Here is a 20,577-nt window from a genome sequence, read left to right as displayed (position 1 = left end):
CACGAAGTCATCCGGCAGTTAATGAAGTACAGTTTGTAGCATTCGCGGCGACAGATGAAGCTGCACTGATGTAAGTTGTTATTTTCGTCTCATTACGCACTGATTTCCATCAAGACTCGCAGTTCATCCAAGTTTTTTTTGGCACACTAACGTAGACTCCACCTCGCCCCTACCGATCACCTTCATGATCATCATCATAATAAACATTCTAATCCTGAACTATTTTTCCTCTAAGCCTAACGATCCCGCAAGTTGCATGCATGCCCATAAAATTCTGCTAATATAAAACATCAATCATTGCGAAAAACTAGAACTGACGGCCTAATGACACCAAAAATTGCATCCCCATAAAATTCTGCTAATATAAAACATCAATCATTGCGAAAAACTCGAACTGATGCCTAAACAAAAGGTAATCTTTCCTCTAAGCCTAACGACCCCAAAAGTTGCATCCCCATAAAATTCTGCTAAATATAAAACGTCAATCATCGTGAAAAACTCAAAACTGATGCCAAACAAAAGGTATAAGTGAAGCCATTCTAAGGACAACGTTCTTCCAAGAGATGTTTATTCACCATTTCGGGGTTTTATTTGAAAATTAGCGTGCAAAATTAGGGTTAGCGAAAATCAGCGAGCAAAATTAAGGTTAGCGATTTCTCCCGTAACAAGGAGCGAAAGTGACGAGTTTCGAGACACTCACACGAGGTTCTCGTCCGCCTCGACAAACTCGTCATCGTTGAAGCCGAACTGCTCGACGAAGTTGCTCGTCACCTGCTCCATCTGGTAATCAGAGAAGGCCTGCGGCCATATTCGCACCAAACGTCACAAGCACTCCACTGTGCAACGTCACGTCACGACGGAGACAGAGTCACGTGCGGGAAGCGGAAACAGTTTTCGGAAGCGCGTGCGCACAACCAGACTACGTCAGCAGTGGGGAATAACAATGCAGCTAGTGGGGATGATGTGCGGGCGGCTTAAAAAGAGAGAATTACGGGAGTAAACGCGAGTGCTGTAAGCATTCTAAAACATGACAGCGTGCAACACTGCCAATTTACTCTCACAATGGCTATTGTGGTGCCGTATTTTTAAAAACTTGTACGCAAATTTTACCTTTTTTGACACTTTAGGATATTTTAGCTTGAACAATTTATAAGAGATGTGCACAATGTAGCTAATGTACCCTATGTGAGCTTAGGTTTTGATGAACAAACCAACCTGCACTGCTATTACTGTTATCTGTTACGCTTACGTATGCTCCTTGAAGATCACATGGACTATAACAATTACTAGGGCCTCAGAAGGACTTGGATTAAGATGCAATACATCGATCAGCACTGTATTTGGCTTGCGCCTATCGACAAACAGGTTATGCCCGAAGGGGTTATTCCTATTACACCCAAACGTTGCGCATAGCTGGAATGACTACGAAGACACTACGACTGGGTTTGCTACAGCTTACTTTTTGTACACATATCATATACATACTGCATCACAAAGAGGAGATACTATGGACGGTCAAACACAATGCAAAGCAGTTTACATGCAGCGTAAAAAGAAAAAAAAAAAATTCAGTGCTGCTAAGCAGTGCACACCAGTCATACGGGCAAGACGCATGCAAAGGTACAGCCATGAAGAAATGTAATGCGAACACGGAAATACAAACGTAGACTCACTAAATCAAAGGCTGGATTATTGAAGTCAGACATTAGTGCGGTTCGGGTGTGTTTAGGAATGCTTATCATCATCCTATATTATCCCGAGCCACATGATAACTTCAATAACACAGAAAAGAAACAATTAAAGCCGTTCCACTCAATGTGAAAGCTGTCGGAAGTGCAGATCAGTGATTCGCCATAATGGGCTGTAGCGCCGTTATCCGCTCACTGTTACCACCCAACGCAATTCGAATTTCCCGCCTTCGCAGTGCTCGAGCGCCCCCTACCTGAAACACCACCCGCAGGAGTTCTGTTCTTTTTGTGCTTGCTTTTCCTCCCGCACGTGCCGGCGTTGCACTGCCACTTTTCTTTGCTTCCTATCGCAAAAACCAAACAAGCGAGCGTTCCTAACTAAATGAACGCGGGCGCTGCCGGTTAATTATGTATACTTTGCCTCAAATGCACCTACAGTTTTCTTTGCGCTAAACAACGGGGAGATGTATGATAAGCGCCAGCGGTTAACGAGTTTCAAACGGTTATGACTATTGAAATCGCGTGGCTTTCGAAGCCTCAGTGGGACGTGCCACGACGGAATGCCGGGCTCTACTTGGGTTTGCTATCTCGCGGCACTGCCTGATTCCGGCAGTCGTTTGACATCGACCGTTACAGTGAGCCACGGCGACAAGGCTTTGCACTTAAAACGCGTAATCTGTACATTTCAGCCTTGTGCATTCGTATTTTGGAATTCGCATTTAATCTGTCCATGGCTGTACCAGCAGTGCACATATTGGAAGCAACTACAGCATGGGAGTGCGGAAGATTTGGGTGTGGTCATTGCGGAAACACTGGTCGCCTTCCGAGTGGTCTACGCAAGTGCAGAGTTAAATCGGTGCCTTTGATGCTTTTCGAATCGTAATATTCGGGTGACTCAGAGACACGAAACCAACGGTACGGCGGAATAATAATAATCACCATCATCATATCCAAGTCCCACTCCAGGATGAAGGCCTGTCCAACGTTCCTCCAACCATTCCTCTTCTGTGCTGCCGTGAGTCCATTTTTTTGCCTCGAATTTTCTGGTTTCATCCCTCCGTGAGCTAACAGTCTTCCCCTGCTTCTAACCTCACTTCTCTCGATAGGCATGCTATTATTCTAACTGTCCACTGGTCATCAGCCCTCCACATTGTATGGCCAACCTAAGGCCACTTCTTTCTCTGTAAATTTTAGCTACAAAGTCTTCCATCCAAGTTTGTTCCTTGAGAAAATCATTTCCTTTCCCTAAGCATTATTATTCCTATCATCCTTTGTTCCACAGCCTGTTGAGCTGACCTAAGCCTCGCTTCCAGGGGTTTAGCAAGGCACCAAGTTTCTGGCTTCCTCGAAACCACAAAAACCTCATCTTTGGAAGCAAGCAGCAGAATTAGCAAAAAGGAACACACATACCATGCACACCACACAAGCATTCTGTGGTTCCAAAAACAGCAGCCTTCCCGTCACGCAAACAAATCCGGCTAACAAGCCGCTAGCCAACGCAAGCCAACAGACACACGAAACCTCCACATCACAAGTCATTCCAACTTACAAGTCTTCACAACACCAATCAAAACGTGCAAGGTGTGGCGACACGATCCCAAACATGGGGGGCAGCCATAACGAGAGATGCAGACAAGAAGAAAGGAGAGTCGTGCACGAGATCGGAAAAAAGGACGAGGATGAAAGACGAGGAAGAGGGGGGAGCAGGCACAAAGAAAGGAAAGCCCATCTCACCTGCTGCACTGACCTCGGGAAAACCTGCAGAGTGGAGACGTGGGGGAGAAGAGAAGAGGGAGGGGGTTAGAAAACGGAAAAACGGAACGGGCCCCGAAAGGGGGTGTTTGGAGGAGAGGGGGCGAGGAGAGAGAAGAAGATCACGGAGAGAGTCCGTGTCACGTTACGACAGCGGCTGCCGGGATGCAACACAGTTATTAACCCTCCTGGGGAGAAGAACCGAGTAACGGGCATGATCAAAGAACCGGTGTTAAAGACGTATGAAAAAACGACAAACACGTTACGTCGGGTAAGATGACAGCATTCTTAAGAGGACAACCCAACGAGCTGCAGCTCTGGTAAAAAGCGTTTCCCCATCTCGACTGAGCTGCTTAGAACTTTAGACAAAGAAGAAATTGCTTATCAGACTATTTCAAAGCACACTGATACGGTAAAATAAATAAAAGCTCAACAATTACGAGGTAATTTGGTAGCAATTAAGTGATAACATTGCTAACTGCCTGCTAAGACATCCTTCGAGGTGAGTCTATCGTGGTAGGATAACATGTTTATACACAAGGTAACGTAACTCCTTTGACTATACTGCCTTCCACTCTCTCGGCAGGTCAATGCTGGCTTCGTTATAAAGTTGGCTTTGTCGCGCGGCGCTTCCTTATGAAACAACATATTCACCGCTGACAACAACTTCGTAACACTTCAGCTGCGACAGCGTCCATTCATACGAAGCAAAGCAAAGCAAAAAAGGCAGAAGCGAGATTAATGAAAAGTTTCAAGTAGTAACGCGACCGCCGCCGCCCACCACACGAGTGGGCTGTGATCCGAAACACTGCCCGGTGACACCTGAAAATACATTTTAAGGTTGTGGAGACGAAACGACCGGAAACCTAAACACCACAACAATGCTGGAAACGCCAGAACTATCCCCAGTACACTAGGCAGAAATTTCGCATTTACAGCAGTGCGTTCAGTGTGATTCCTCAGTGAGAATGCATCAAAATACGTTGCAAGGCACCTAGCGAGACAAAACCTTAATGTGTTTATGCCACAACTAATGCTGTAGTTCATGTTGTTATTAATATGTTGGCTATACAATGTAGCTTGTCTTGCTACAACATTGGCAGATCGGATTAAGTTTAGGTAATGCCTTTTCCCTCTTTCTGCCTTTTGCCCGACGAAGAAATATTTGATGGTGCAGAGCCTGTTCTTAAGGAACACTGGTTATGCCCAACTTATTTCCATAGTTGTACATAGTCCCAGTTACCTTTATAATCACCACCATTTCCTTAAAAGCCAAGGCCTACGGTAGACTTTGCAATGATTGGCTTTGGATACTATTGGCTGCAGAGACTTGGCGCTGCGCCCCTTCGATGGTGATTCTCCGATTCTTGCAGCAATGCAACGGTTAATCGAAGAAAAATATTTGCGTTTACTAACGGTGACACGACGATAACCGAGCTTAAACTTCCAAATGAAACTAGTACTGCTGACGAAAGAAGACTAATCCTGGCCACCAGCAGGAACAACAACATCCACTCGTGAGCAAAACGCTGCGCAACATAAGATCGGACATTTTTGGGGACCTCTCTTCACCACCGCACACCAGAAACTCTCGCGTGCGTTCAAATCGTTAAATTTTTTGGCTGCTCTAAAAACATAAGCTCCTTGGCAGCTAAGCGAAGGAGCTTCAGTATCTGAAGGAGCTTCAGTATCAGCACCCAGGCCAATCTTGTGGTCTGCAATGTGACCTTACTATGATGATTGCTGCGTCTGTCTACTGAACGCTGCAGATTATTTTATCTATGTTCTCGAACTGGTGGTTAACCTGTTTGGCTTACTTTCCCATTGAGCTGCCAACAGCAAGTGTTACAAATTTTGTTTTGGCCGCGCTCCGGATGATGGAGCGTGCCATTTCATCACCTTCCTCTCTCGCATAAAACGCAGAATGTGAAGGACGATTACACGTCCTTGCCTTTTGTACTACTGCTCCTCCACGCTCTGCACCAAAAGACGTCACTGCCTCTCCTTCACTCAAACACCACCTGTGCGCAGTTTATCCCTGCCCCCCCAAAAATCTTTGAATTTTGGCCACTCCCCCTTGCAGCCAAGCCCCTCTGCTTACCTGCTGGAGGGCGGCCTCTTGGTGGAATCCGACCTCCCGCAAGTCAATGCACTCGTCGTCCTCCGAACTGGACACACTAGGCATCCCACCACCCTAGCGTCAAGGAAGGAAAAAAGCTTGCTTAAATCACCAAGCCAATTCCTAGGTGCAACTGAGAATTTCACAATGCTCAAGTCTTTGTCGCTGAACTGTAGCAATCGCTATTCAAAAACCATAATTACAGTAGAAACAGCCGAGCTGATACTGAACTTGGGACATGTTGGAGTGTTGTTTGAGCTCGACAGCTTAAACATCTCCTCGAACAACTTCTGCACACATGCGTGCATATCAAACTACTTTCGGGTCACCTTTGAATCTGAAACGTCTGCTCTGAACAGCCACAGCGGCCAATGACCCGAGTCTACAAACTATTGCAAGTGTGCTCTCAGCCAGGAGACCTTTACTCCCATCCAAATAGAACTGATTTAGAAAACAAAGCATTACTATACATGGGTACAACTACTGCAGCGACGAAGAGCAAATGAGGTGAGAAAGAAAAGCCCACAACGCCACGCATTAAGTGCAATCACCATACGAAGTGCACGTGCGCGCTGTCGTCACAAGTCCGTTGCTACAGCAGAGCAATATCAGAGTCCGTCAATGCTTTTCTGGTCATGAAACTCCTGGCCGAGTTTTGTTTGAGGACAAAGGCTCCCGCGAGAGGCGCCGCCGAAGATCGGAGGGCTAGAGTATTTACATTGACGCGCGTGCGCCGTACAGAGTGGAGACACATATGCATTGCGCCGCCATTTTGGTTCGCTCGCTCGCCGCCGCAGCAAGTCATTGTAACAAAACCGCACCGTAATTATCTCCACAACGCGGTTTACTAGCGAAGTTTGAACCATCGTATCTGTATCGCGTTGCTGCGTCTTGTGGGAAACGAAAAGAACAGTGCGTTGAGCACTTCGACCCAATAGGGGCGGCACGGGATCGTTCAAAGGGTGTCTCCACCCTGTACAGCGGGCTGTTCTCAAGGTATCCTACGGAGGGCATCGGGCCGCCGCCGCTGCAGCGCGCGCTTCAGCCGTGCGCGGCAGAACCTGCGTACGTGTTTGGCGGCACTTTTCTGGATAGAAACGGAATGTTGGTAGTTGTGCCTTCAATTGTGGCTACAAAACGAAGCCGCCAGGATTGCAGCCCTTGCAGGGAAGCCGTATGCGGCAGAAATCGCGCTCAAAAGTGCCGACTGCTATCTGTGCTTGATTTTTTAGAAGTCCCCACGAGCCCTGCTAACACCGCAAGGAGCGTCTGCTACGCGCCGCACTCCCCTCCGACCGCTTCGCCGGCTGCCCTCCGATCAACGCCAGCGCCGCGGCGCGGCCTCCCTGAGCAGCGTACGAAGCTCTCCCATAGCGTGACGGCGAAGTTTCACGACCAGAAAAGCATTGATGGACTCTGGCGATATCCTGCACGGGTAGGGCACAGCCTGATTTTACACGATTTTTACACCCCGGACATGTTTCACGAGAATCGGGTTAAACCAGATTTATTCCCAAATCTAGCTTAAAGGAGCCACGAAGACAAAATACAAGTTTGGTTCATTAGAAAGGCTGCTTTGTCCTGATAAAAATGATACTGATTTCATCGCAAACTTCCAAAAAATAACGGAGATACTAAAGAAAACGTGTGGAGCTGTGGCGACTCGCTAGCCAGTTGCCGGCAACTTTTCTATGACGTCACAGAATCTTGTTTGGGCGATTGACAGCGGCCGAACTAATCAATCGCCAGGACACTCGACTGGACGATTGTAGTGGGGCCGCTAGTTCCGTTTGATCGAATCACTCGAATGCTGACGTGCACCTAACCCACTTAAAATTATGTTTTTAGTGCTGGCCCATATGACGTCACTCGCACCAATAACATGTCACTGTGGCGCGGAATTTGAAAGTTGTTAAGTATTTCTTGCGTTTTTATCGGTTAAAAAACGTCTTTCGTGGCCGGAATGGAGCTGACTGAGGTAGTGAAGCCGAACTCTTTAAAGTTAAACAAAGTTGTATTTTCTCTTCATGGACCCTTTAAAGGAAGCTTTGATCTCGACAGAACTTTCTCCCAGCTGAAATACGCAAAACAACTGGACAGCAGGTCTCAAACGGAGACTGGCATGTTGCGACTGCAGACGATAATGTATGTAAACAAGGACCAGCTTTTCGTTAATAAAATGTTTCGTACCTTAGAAGTTGCCAATGCTCTTTACTGTCATTATTACTGATTATTTTCCGAACAAACGGCAATTGTTGCTACACTTTCTTTTCTCCGTAATTTAACTGCTGCTAAGGGATCCCTTCGAGGCCAATATTTTGCTAGAAAACCCTGATGTTCCCCCGATTACCAATTTTAACGTATTAGAGAAGCTAGTGACAACTTCTGATAAAATAAACTGGGTCTGTTAAATAGGACATCCATAAATTTGACCCTAAAAAAAAACCAAGTTTTGGAATGCTGTAAGAAAACACCAGATTTCGCCCCGATCATGTCTGAAAAATAGCACTTGATTTTTACCCCCTTCCCACCCTCCCCGAAAAGTACCAACCTCATACATGAGGTATTTCCATTTTTAACTTGCACCGGAGTGTATACACCAGCAACCAATGTCCACGCAAAAAGGCCACGTGCCGTGCGCCGGCGAAAACGTCACTCACCAATGACACGGTGTTCTTCTTGTTCACTTCGGCGAGCGTATCGACGGTGAATGTCTCCCAACGTCCCTTGGTCTCCTCTGGAAGATCTGCCAATCCGCACAAACCAAAGACTGCCGTTCAACTCGGTGCCATTTGCGGAAAATGCTTCCGGAAAGTGGTGAACATCGACTCTACTGTGAAACCCAGCCAAATGTCTTGTTAACAGGCTTGCGGTTCAGAACCAAATAAAATGACTGAGAACATTTGGCGGCAGTGTTTTTAGTTGCCTCAACTGGCAATAACGCCTTCATACTGTTCCCCAAGTGGCCAATAAGGTAATCAGTGTTTGGCATTCGCAATTTTGTCTTCTAGTGGGTGCAGGGTAAATTACAGTATCTTGAGCCTACTTCGGGGAATATAACTAGGTTATAACTTATAGGTATATGTATAACTTATACGTTATAAAAGGAATATAACTACTTTATATTTATTTTTATTGTTCCCGCTAAATAAACTGCCATTATCCATACATATTTTTTTCTCATTCAAATCAAACTTATAACTTATAGGTAGATGTATAACTTATACGTTATAAAAGGAATATGGATAAATATGCATAAATACCTATGTCTATTGTTTCTATGTAACTAGCATTGTTATTATCAATTTTAAAATAGCTACAGTCTTGCATGCCACCTGTCAGAATGTACTTAGTGTTTATTGTATTCTGAAACTCATGCCCTCCTGCTTTGGTCTCGTAAGAGACTGGCAGTATTGTAAATAAATAAATAAATAAAATAAAATAACTACGTTATATTTCTTTTTATTGTTCCAGCTAAGTAAACTGCCATTATCCGTACACATTTTTTTTTCTCATTCAAATCATAACTTTACGGTATTAGACCTTCCTCGCAGTCTTGACATAGGCAGGCACATTGGGAGAAGGCAATCTAGAAATACTGTCAAAATACTGCTGCATAGAAACAACTATACAGAAATAGAATTGAAATACTGCATGAAGGTACTGTTTGTACATGCAGTTTCGAAACATAAAAAACATCCGAGTTCTATAAAAGGGCCAACCTGAAGCTCTATGCAAGCAGACAGCTTTCCTCACACATTTTGCTTATGGGATTGCATTAATCAGCCTGTTGGTATCATTTTGATGACATGTTCTAAATGTTACCTTATATAAACACATGTACGATTCCCCAGCGAGTTTTACACGTTACGTTGTTCTCTGACAAGCTTCGTTTACAAACTCCAGCTAGACAAAGGGGTAACGGGCACCTTTTAACCGCTCTCGCACAAGCTCAGAGTTGTTCCCATTGTCGGCTGCTGCTACGATGTCGTTGACAATTTTCGTCAGGTGGCCCATGTAGCCGCGCCGATGCTTCCCGGGCTGATTTCTGAAAGGGGCAACAAAACGACGAAAATAAAGCAACGCTTCCGACACTAATTCTTACGCAAACTTCACTTAGAATACAGTTAAACCTCGATGTAACGAACTTCGATGTAACGAACTTCAATGTATTGAAACCCTCGATGTAACGAACTACGGAATTTTTTGTAACTTCAAGTGTATGTACACCGTGTATTTTCACCCTCTGTGTAACGAAGTCCCGTTTGCCGGAATTTCAATGTAACGAAGTTTCATGGAGAACGAGGCACGATATTTAAGTTGTAGAAGTAGATTTTGGGTCCCAATAAAACGCGAACGGCGACACGGGTCGCCCAATGCCGCGGATGCAGCCAGCCACGGAGTCTTTGATTAAGTCCCTTGCCTACAAACTGCGTGGCGTGCATACAAGGCTGGCGCACTCTCTCTGTCGGAGCTTAATCGTCTACGGCTTAATCGGCATCAGCATGAACCGCACGCACCGTTTTCTCCCTGCAAAAACGCAAAACGCGCCCCGCAAGCCACAGGCGCGCTGACGCAGCCGCGGAGACCACCCGCGCGATGCGGGTAGCTCCAGCGACCGCTTCTAACCTCTCGCTGAAACGCAACTCGAGGGGCATATGAGAGGGGTGTGCGAGAAAAAAAGCGGATAGCGTGGGCGAAATTTTCATTGTAAAACGTGACACGCGCCGCTTACGAAAGCGCCCATCAAATATCCTCCGCGGTGGTAAGCCTAATCGCCACTGCCGTTGCCGCCGCCGCCGCAAGCCGCCGCTTTGCACTTCGTTCGAGTTCGCTCATGCTTGTTGGGTTTCGTCGTCCCAGCAAGCATTTGTGAATCTTTATGAGCCTTGCCCGCGCGTTTTTTTTTTCACACCGGCGTCCGCGATTGCGTGCCGGCGGCGGGAAGTGACTCGCGCTGCGCGCAGCAGTGGGAGAAGCCTGACCAGTTTCGCCAATGGGGAGGCGCGCACCCTATGGCGGGAGCTTCGAAGCGCTCGGGGATGCCGGCTGGCTAGACGATAAGGCCGCCGCGAAGGATATTTGATGGGCGCTCTCGTAATCGGTGCGTATGACATTTTACAGTGAAAATTTCGCCCACGTTATCCGCTTTTTTTCTCGCATACCCCTCTCCTTTGCCCCTCGAGTTGCGTTTCAGCGAGCGGTTAGAATCGGTCGCTGGAGCTACCCGCATCGCGCGGGTGGTCTCCGCGGTTGCGTCAGCGCGCCTGTGGCTTGCGGGGCGCATTTTTTCGGGAAGAAAACGCTCCATGCGGATCACGCTGATGACCGCGTAGACGATCAAGCACCGATAGAAACAGAAACAGTGCGGCGGCCGTGTATGCGCGCCACGTTTTCTTTTTCAGGAAACGCTTCACGGGATGAACACTTCATTAAAACCGCGAATTTCATTATAACCGCGAATTTAAATGTAGCGAAATTTCAATGTAACGAAGTAAATTACGAATTTTACCGACTTCGTTACATCGAGGTTTAACTGTACCAGGTACTCACTGCTCGAGCTTGTTCGCCTTCAATTTTCAAATTCAAATTTTCAAGCCTTTAAATTTGTGTGCGTGTTGCAATCAGGCGCAAAACTAAATCAGTTTCAAAGCATACCGCGGCATCACCACGGACATTAGCTCCTCCCAAAATCCAACTCAATCCAATCCAAGACAGTACGTCAACATCACGCGAGTAAATTTGGCGTATCCATTCCTCGATGGGGGCATACCTTCGCCAGCTGTTCAAATATTTATTTTGAAATCATTTTACTAATTAAATGATTGTTTTTCTTTTCAGATTTTTCATAAGTAAACTTACCTGCGCGTTATAATCGGGGGTGCGCCATAATCGTGTAAATACGGTACTTTGTATGGTACGGTACTCACGGCTATGGTAGTCATCATGCATCACAGGTGGGCATGCAACAAGCGACGAGCAAATACAGCGTACGGTCCCAACACCCGGTACGGTACGGTACTCACTGCTCGAGCGTGTTGGCGTCCCAGGCGTCGAGGCACCGCTGCACCAGCGTGCAGGAGCCGAGCAGCTGGTCCAGCAGCGGGTTCACCTTGTTCCCTTCCTGGTCGAGCGAGTAGGCCGAGCTGATCACCGAGCTGACCAGCTGCGCCACTTGCGTGTGCAGGAAGTTGTTCCACGAGTACTCGAAGAACAGGTCCTGCAGGGGACGGGGGGAATAACGTCGAGTGACGAACAAGTTCGGAATCAATACGGTTCGATACGATACGATACGGTTTATCGGGGGTACTTTTCCGTACACACGTGGTCGTCGCCGCTTCATCGCTGGACCGCTTTTAGATGCGACTGCATCTCATTCACTCGCCTTGTCCCTCCATACGGCGTTGTTGTTGTCCGTCCACACCCCTCCCCCATTCTCCTTGCCGCGCGAGCTGCGCTCTCCGCCGCTCACCCCCTCTCCTCTCCGATAGCGAACACTCTCTCGCGAGGGGCATTGGATTGGATTCGATTAAAGTGGATTGTGTTGCATCATAGCCGCGCCACGTTGCGTCATAGCCGCGGCAGGGGGTTCACGCCACGTTTCACGCGATGGGAGAATCAGCCTAACGGAAACAACAACGGAACCCCCTATGTGTCGCATCTACACAGGGGTTTCCGCAAGGGGAGGTGGGAAAAATTTTTCTATTTTTGCTGACTGACTCGCACCTGTGCCGGTTGCTATGGCAACCCCATCTGGAAAATGCTGCGCTCCAACTGGCGACAAACTTGTGCTCTGTTGATAAAGCACGCCTGTTAGGTTGGCTGGCTGTCTCGTTTGCAAGAAGCAGTCAAAACTAAGCACAACCTACTCATATACTCCATTAGCGATTGTGAATACACAGTCGAAATATGTTCCTACTATCCGTAACTCCTATGAAACTTGCCTGAAGTGTACAAGAGAACTGTGACTAGAAGCTACTTGAGCGAAATTAGCCTCTACATCGAATTTCAAGTTCAACATTCTCCGTACGTCCATAATCCATTGCATTCCCGCAAAGCTGAAGCTACCGTATTTATTCGATTATAAGGCGGTCACGATTACAAGGCGAGGGTGCAGTTTGGAGAGTCATAAAAATTGCCATATGCATATACTGAGCTTCGAATATAAGACTGCGGATTTTTGGAGAAAAAAAACCTCACCTTGTATTCGAATAAATACGGGACTGTCCACTTGTAAAAGTACATTGCAAAACCGGCAAGCCCCTTTGACAATGCAGATCTCCAGTGCTCGCTTTCAGAGCCATCATTGTCGTTAAAACAAAATGGTAGGACAGAGAAGCTAGAGAAGCGGATGAGAGCCTGCCAAAGTGCGAGGAGAGAGTAACCTTGTTTCGGCATGTATGCCAAGTGAAATTGATGCTAACCGCTCAAAACGTTGCCCTAAATCATGGAAAAAGCTTGATGAAGTTCGACAGGACAGAGTCCGATTCCGTTTTTTCATGCATACCGGGCGCAACCTGCCTGAAAACCCCTGCCCAGCTGCTCACCAGAATGATGGGCAGGGCTCCGAGCTCGGCGAGCCTCTTGTTGACGTCGTCGTTGTTGGAGTTGATGAGGGCGTTCACCAGGTGGCACACCTCGAGACGCGTCTGGCCCAGGGGCGGGTCCAGCACGCCAAACGTCGTCGTCCAGCTCGGCTTCTGTTCCGCAAAGTGTGGGGGGGAAAAAAATTGAGCATTCGAGTTTGAGAACTCCACATCGAAGCCCTCAAAACTTGCACGAAACTGCTAAATGACTGGCAGTCAGTAATCAGATGCATAGCGAAGCGAGCTCCTCTACAGGTCAGTCTTCGCTCTATCGCCAGCGCCATCACACAATGGCGTCCACCATAGCAGTTAAATGAATATTGCTGTTACTTCGGAAGCCCTCTCAGGGGTAAAAAAGATACAATTTTGAATGTTTTAGTCACCCGAGAGACAGAAAATTCTAGGCCCCCCCCAACACAAATTTTTTCGAAGTGAAGGGAACGAGAGAAAATTGTTTGTTGAATTAAAAAAGAGAACATTTGCGCATTACGGGAAATTGGAACATTACGGGAAATTGGAAATCCTTCGGTGTAGCGGAAATTTCATTGAAGTGTACTTTGCTGTTGTGGGATTTAACTCCAGTATGCTGCTAGTATACAACAGCTATATAAAGTAGTATATTAATATTCTATATGCTATATTCCACTATACTGCACATGACTATTTAGAACATAGGTAAAGCTGGTATACTTAATATACTAGTCTGTTATTAATACTTTTTTTCACTGTAGTGTACCATTCGTATATTATCCATATATTATCATTGCTCTCTCACATATAGTCATTATTCTCTGACATTCATGCTATCCATACATTATCATTACTCTCTTACGTATATACCGTATAATGCGGAATATAGGTCGAGATTTTTTACAGAAAAATTTGACGAAAAGTCACCCCTCGACCTATATTGCAGTCATTTGGCAGTTGTCATCTGGCAACCGGGCAGCCCGTCGAGCCCATCCAAACCCCAAAGGCACCATCGCTACCACCATCAATCGGACGCGACGCCATCTTTGTTTTGATGCTTCTCTCGCTTTCGGCGAATGTGTGCGTGCTATTTTCTTTTTGCTCAAAATGAGTTTAGGCACTTGGTGCAAGTTCACAGCAGCATTTAAAAGAAAAGGTGGGGGTTTTCCAAGGCCAATGACGTGTCCGCCTTGCGCCAGTTCGGTATCACCAAAAGAAGTGTTGCTGGCGGCGTTAGCTGAAGGGGCAGCTCTCGGTATGCAACGCTCAGAAGACCTCGCTTCATGGGTGCTGCTCTGTGCACCTGTGCTACTGTACAAAGGGGCAAATTTTGTCCGCTAGCGTCATGCGATGTCTCTATGAATGGGTACCCCAAGATGTTTGCTGACCGCCTGCACAGACTGGCTGTCGCTACGGTCTGCACACGAGTGTCCCATGCTTTGCGCTCGCTTCACTGTGACATGGTCTTGCGAGTGTTTAAGAAGTGCTGCATAAGCAATTCCCTGGACTGCACCGAGGACGACCTGCTGTGTGGGCGACAGCGAGCCAGAAGCAGTCGTCCGACGATACTTCAGACAGTTTTAAATGAGTAATCTGAGACGAAACAAGTTATAGTCTCAATATAAAACAATGGTTGGTACCCAATTATTTTTTTTTTGCATTTTTCTGCTACAAGGTAAGGGGGTCGACCTATATTCCGCATTATACGGTAATCACTGTTACTTTCCAACAGCATAATTAATCGCTGACGTACGTTATTATTGCTCTCTTTCGTGTACGGCCATTACTCCCTTACATATATAACCGTTTCTCCCTTACGTATGTTATCAGCGTACAATCTGTACACTATCATTACTCCCTGACCTATATTATCACCACTCCTTTACGTACATGATCACTACTCCCTTACCCTTATTATACCTACTCTCCCACGCGGGAAGACACCCAGGAATGGTGAATCTACTCCTTCACCCCCCTCAAAGTGATGCGTACTGTCATCACACTACCACCAATATTTTCACTCTCCTATGTAGATTATCATTACTCCCTTACATACATAATTACTCTCTCCCGTATTACAAGCATACCATCTGTATTTTATAATTGCTCCTTTACATAGTTATCATTACTCCCTTACATATTGCCGCGAACCATGTATGGGCTTGCTTATTTATTGTTTGTTTTTACTGCCGGGCCAAGCCCGGCTGTGTTATCTGCGTTCCAAGCAAAGCGCGTCTTCCATTCTTTATTTTTATGCCGCACGGGCTATCACATTCAGATAATAAAACTGTTTCGCCATAACGTCGCTAGCCCAGAATAATCGTCTGTGATCTACAATGTTCTGGATGTGAATCGACGGTTCCAGAAACACTCGCGCCAAAAGATAAAAAGCCTGTAGAGCAGACGCCTCGGCATTCGATTCTGCGACGCTCGCCGACGCAAGTCACTTTGTTGACCGCTGCTTCGCCGCCTCTGTATTCTTTTGAGTTGTTAGGGGAGCACAAGTTCGCTCCAATAAACTTGTTTCTCCTTCAAGACAACTGCGTCGTCCTTGGCTTCGTGACAATATATCGTTACTCTCTCCCGTATGACAAGCATACCATCTGTATTTTATAATTGCTCCTTTACGTAGATTATGATTACTCCCTTACATATATCATTACTCTCTCACGTACAATAAGCACACTACTGTATTTTATAATTGCTCCTTTATGAACACAATCGCTACTCATCCACTATTCCTACTCTCCCACGCAGGCTGTCACTTCTCCCATTCCCGTACCCCCAAAAAAACTTCTCCATCCCATCCTAAAGAAAGTTGAGAGAATCACGAAACCTTTGACATAAAAACTGCATCGAGAACTTCGCTGAAAGTACATTGCTAAACCTTCAAAGACCCAAATCACAAACAAAGAACGAATTCATGCAACAATTTTTCGTGCACCAAGCGAACGCATCTGCGAACAATCTGAACGTATGCCGATACGTGCTTTACGAGATAAAGGTATACTATCGCACTCGTCCTTTACGATCGACGTGTATATTGTCTAATCTAGAAGCATTCCTTTTTCGCGATTTTCAAGTAACCGTTTTAACACTACGGTAGCCTGGTTTCACGCACACGCCGTGTGTGTGGAGATCTTAGCTTTTCGGTCGACCAACCGGTCGGTGCTTCTTTTTCGTTTTTTTGCTTGTTTTTTTTTCTGGTTTTAAGGTTTTTGCTTTTGTTTTTCTTTACATTAGTTTTTTGACAGGATGCCACCAGCCCCACTAAAAAGCTTCCGCCTTAAAAGTCGCCGTCGCACCTGCGGCGGATCGGTGAGCAGCCGCAGGAAGTCGGCCAGGCGGGGCAGCACGGCGGCCAGCACGCGGTTGACGCCCGCCCGGAGCCGCTCCACGTCCAGGGCGGTCATCTGCTCGGCGTTCTCCGACCGGAAGAAGATGGACGTGAAGCAGGCCGTCTCCCCCTGCAGCACGCTGGAGCCACCCCCGCCGGGGCCACCGCCACCGTTGGGGCCGTCCGCATTGTTGCTGCCGTTCTGCTGCTGCTGCTGCTGGCCAGCCAGCCTGCAAAGGAGAAACATCACCACCACCATCATCATCATCATGACGTCTGCGTCCACAGCGGGACGAAGGCCTCTGTTCGTGTTTAGCGATGCCCCAGTAAATTCTCCGCTTCCAAATTTTACAATTTCCTCCCTCTGTTGAGTTAACGGTTTTCTCCTCTTGGTACCCACTATTAAAGTCTTTCATTTGCCTTTACAGAGCACTTTTAAAGGGACCCTGCAACACTCCTTGAGCAGTGCAAGTAAACATGCGCGACGTTTAGATTACACCGCCAGGTATACCTGAGCCAAATATTACATGTGCACGTGAAGCGGTGAGCGCGCAAATCGCTGTGAAAGATGCGGAAAAACCAACCGCGCTGCCTTCAGTTTTCCTCATTATGCACCCTTGGCATGGCCTAAAGGACGTCATTGCGGCCATGGCTGTCCTATTGGCTGTTACTAGTCAACTTCGCGGCTTATTTCTCGCATTTCCTGTGACGATCCGCTGTCGTCGGCGCTGTGTGCGACCCTCTTCTATGCCTGAACCTGTATGCACAGTTTTGGCATTTCTTTTGTGTTTTGAGTGCGCGCGGAGTTTGAGCAACGAACTCAGTACTCCCCTTCCAAAGAGACCACTTGACAACAAACATTTCTTGCTTCAAAAACGCCCTTCCAGTACGAGCACGCGCTTGCAAGCAGGCCGCCTTGCCTGCTTTTTGTGGCACTAGACCGGGAATAGACCCCCCACGTTGCGGAGAAAAGGAGAAAACTCTTCAGCCTGTAATATATTGAAGGCCACCGAAGAGAATGCCACGAGCCAACCCCCTCTCCGGGAGAGTGTGCAGCTTTCATCGCGTTGTCTGCGGTCGAGTTGAGAGAGAACAATTATGCGCGATTCCTCATCGCGCGTAGTTTCGGTGATAGTGAATGGATTTTCATAATTCTCACAGGAGGAGGTTGCTTGGAAAATAGACTTTAGCCCCAAGAAACATCCCGAGTAGTCGATGGCAAGCGCTGCAGGGTCCCTTTAAAAGCAGTTTGTGGGAAGCTTAAAACTGCACCCGCAATAGAAACTCTACGGGAAAATAAAATACGGGGATCCTCTTGAGCAGCTTTAGGCAGTCCTAAATGAGAAGTAAGAAGAAGCCTACTGCCACTCCAATGTCCACTGATTGCCATCCCGTCAAATTACATTACGGAACACAGCATCCCCAACCCCCATCATTCCCATTGCAGTGATGCCTAGACGGGGAAGATATACTGACATAAAAAAAAAGCTTACATCTTTTTTTGTTTGTTTTTAAGGGTCCTGCTACGGAGATGAAGCACCCGAGGGTTACACAACAATTCTTGCTCAAAGAGAACACATACCAAATAAGTCATTCCAACAAGCTGCAAGGCTTGCTCGTTAGGCAAGTAACGCACACATAATAAACTGGCCCGTGGTATTTTGGCCCACCCACACAAAGTGCATCCAGCCTTTGTGGGAATTCGACAGCTCGTATAAACATTATCACCAACTGGCTGACAAGACACGTCACACCCAATCAGACACAACATTTTGTTCAAGCTGCCGATCTCTCAAATCCTCTGCAATACCGAGAAGGCCGCCCCGGACACATAGCCAAACAAGGCCTCTTTCGCGATTCATATCTAAGCGGTTTGAGTTCTCAGAGCTTGATGGCGACTTTTGAGGGCTGGTGCTATTGGTAGACAAAATGAACGAGAGCTCAGGCTCTTCAGGATAGGCAAAAAGAGAGGTTGATTGTATGCAGTCGGCAAGACAAACGGACCGTTGCTTACCCCTGCTTCCGAAACTCGAGCAGCGCAAGGAGCACCGAGATGCCGTTGACGAAGACCGACTCGCACGTCCGATCCCCCGAGAACATGTGGTCGAGCAGCTCGGTCACCGTCTCAGTCCTGCGCATAAACAAGGCACACAAAAAGGGATTAACCGACTGGAATCAGCTGACCGCATAAGATGGGATGCACTCTTACTGTCTAGCAGTGTTATCTACACATTCGTATTCACAAATTAAAGGACTTGCACCATGCACTGCAAACCTTTTTTATTTCCTGTCTTCACCACAGTTCCTAATGTAAAGCATCCCTTAGCAAGGCCTTCCCCAGATTGCGTGATGCAAACGTCTCTCTGGCCTCGCAACAATCAGTGATAAACGTGCATGTAAGCGCACCCTAACAGGGCAATTTGTGTAATTGTAAGTAATTTAAGAAACATTTTAAATAAATTCAAGTAATTTTATGTGATTAGTAGTAGTTCTTCCAACTTTGTGGAAGCAAACTGTATGCAATTACAAAATGTTCCAAGTAACCTCCGAATATGGTCCAAGTAACCTCCGATCCTTTTTCGGAGGCTACTTGGAGACCCTCGAACACTTGTGGAGGGGGAGGGGGGGGGCGGGGGGGTATCATTGTTTTGTGCCTCGCGCTGTCACTAGACAGAGTCTTGGCACCATTCAAGACATTGAGTACTGCTACTTTCCCATCAACAATCACCTTTTGTACCACCTGCACGCATTCTGACTCCTTCAAGCGACCTGCGAGGGAACTACGCAAAGGCCAAAAGTAGCGGGAGTAAAAGGGAACGAATGCTCTCCCATTAATATGCTTCACTGGAGTAACGCCCTGTCCGCAGTGGTGCAGCCTTCACAGGCTACCTGCGTAGTGTGTTTCGAGGCCAGACAGCCAGAAAGCAAGGGTGAAGACTGCTCTTGAGTTAGAACACCAAATCACGGCTGCCATGTCAAACTGCTAGGAAGAGTGGGCATAACAGGCACTTTGGAAAACCAACCCCTAAAATAAACGATTCTAAAATTCCCCAGATCATAAATACAGATCCACAGTAAGAGTAGCAGCAACCAGCACTATTACTGTTCTCGGTCTTCAGAAGAATCCCGTCTCAGGCCCAGATGTTACACTGGAGTCAACCCCCCTAACAATGCTATAGTGAGCGAACAAAGACTTCTCAAAATTCGAATTTCAGGGGCTCAACGCGCTGAAGCTACATGAGGATGAGGTGCCCTGTGCAGGAGGGCTCCGGATTAATTTCATCTGGCTCCTAGTTAACTCCATCAGAAAAGCAGTAACCACAGCCGGGAATCGAACTCGCATCCCTGGGCCCAGCAATATAGCGCCTTAGCCACTGAGCCAGTGTGGTGGGTAATAAACCTACTACACAAAAAACCGTTTGGCCAAGCTTGGTGTAATGAAACAGAACCGAAAACCACTTCGCCCCTTTAACATAGTAAAACCAGTACGCATAGCTTATTTGTTTATTAATGGCGAATTCCATTGGGAGAACAGGAGCAAGTGGAGCGAGCAGCCAGAGCAGCACACGGGAGTAACGGGGACGTGTGCTTTTGTTCCGCGAATGAAACATTCACGCTGCTCCGGGAGCACTGAAAAGAGGGGGAGGGCGTGATGTCAAGAGTCATGTGACCAAACTTTTCCCGCTCTCGCTTCCCGGAGCATTTCGCGCGCTCGTGTTGTCCGCACGCTGTTCCTCGCCAGTTTTGCCAGATACGTGCCGGTGGTTTTGTGTCTGCCTTCCGCATGGCGACGAATGAAGAAGCCGAGCGGATGTTCATGTCCATGATAATAGGGTCACCATCGTATCTCCCAAAAATTAGCTGCGAACGATAACAGCATCCGCCGTCTTTTCCAGATACGACTCTACCTTCGGTCGCTGCTCCGGCGGGGTGAACAGGTGCTCGAACATAAACTCATGCAATGTCAAATCGTCGCCGTCGTCGCTGCTGCTGCTGCTGGTGTCCGATGATGAGTTTGCGCTTGAATCTGTGGTGCTTTCATCATCTAAAAGTAGCAGCATCGTCCAGACGGCCGCGCTTAGCTGCTGCCGTACGCACTGAGCGACTATCGCGGCTGCTGGATTC

At 47.2% G+C, this 20,577-nt stretch overlaps 1 protein-coding gene across 9 annotated transcripts in view; it reads right to left on the bottom strand.

The window, feature by feature from the left end:
• Fmt (phosphatase 6 regulatory subunit 1-like protein fmt) overlaps positions 1-20,577 on the bottom strand; it is a 62,458-nt gene that overhangs the window by 25,355 nt on the left and 16,526 nt on the right. For 7 of the 9 annotated variants that reach the window (XM_077674657.1, XM_077674652.1, XM_077674651.1 and 4 more), the window contains exons 8-16: positions 18,467-18,583; positions 16,421-16,682; positions 13,107-13,259; positions 11,586-11,779; positions 9,489-9,607; positions 8,220-8,305; positions 5,542-5,634; positions 3,423-3,446; positions 701-798 (exon numbers count right to left, since the gene is read on the bottom strand). In XM_077674657.1, coding sequence (XP_077530783.1) covers positions 701-798; positions 3,423-3,446; positions 5,542-5,634; positions 8,220-8,305; positions 9,489-9,607; positions 11,586-11,779; positions 13,107-13,259; positions 16,421-16,682; positions 18,467-18,583 — 1,146 coding nt within the window. The remainder of the gene's footprint in view (positions 1-700; positions 799-3,422; positions 3,447-5,541; positions 5,635-8,219; positions 8,306-9,488; positions 9,608-11,585; positions 11,780-13,106; positions 13,260-16,420; positions 16,683-18,466; positions 18,584-20,577) is intronic. The other 2 variants (XM_077674653.1, XM_077674654.1) reach the window with 2 other exon arrangements.

Source organism: Haemaphysalis longicornis, unplaced genomic scaffold (genome assembly GCF_048455015.1).
Source record: "Haemaphysalis longicornis isolate Haplotype H1 unplaced genomic scaffold, Haemaphysalis longicornis Haplotype H1 scaffold_6, whole genome shotgun sequence".
Classification (NCBI taxonomy): Eukaryota; Metazoa; Arthropoda; class Arachnida; order Ixodida; family Ixodidae; genus Haemaphysalis; species Haemaphysalis longicornis.
Note: the sequence above shows the minus strand (reverse complement) of the source record. Positions and strands in the feature narration are given on the sequence as shown.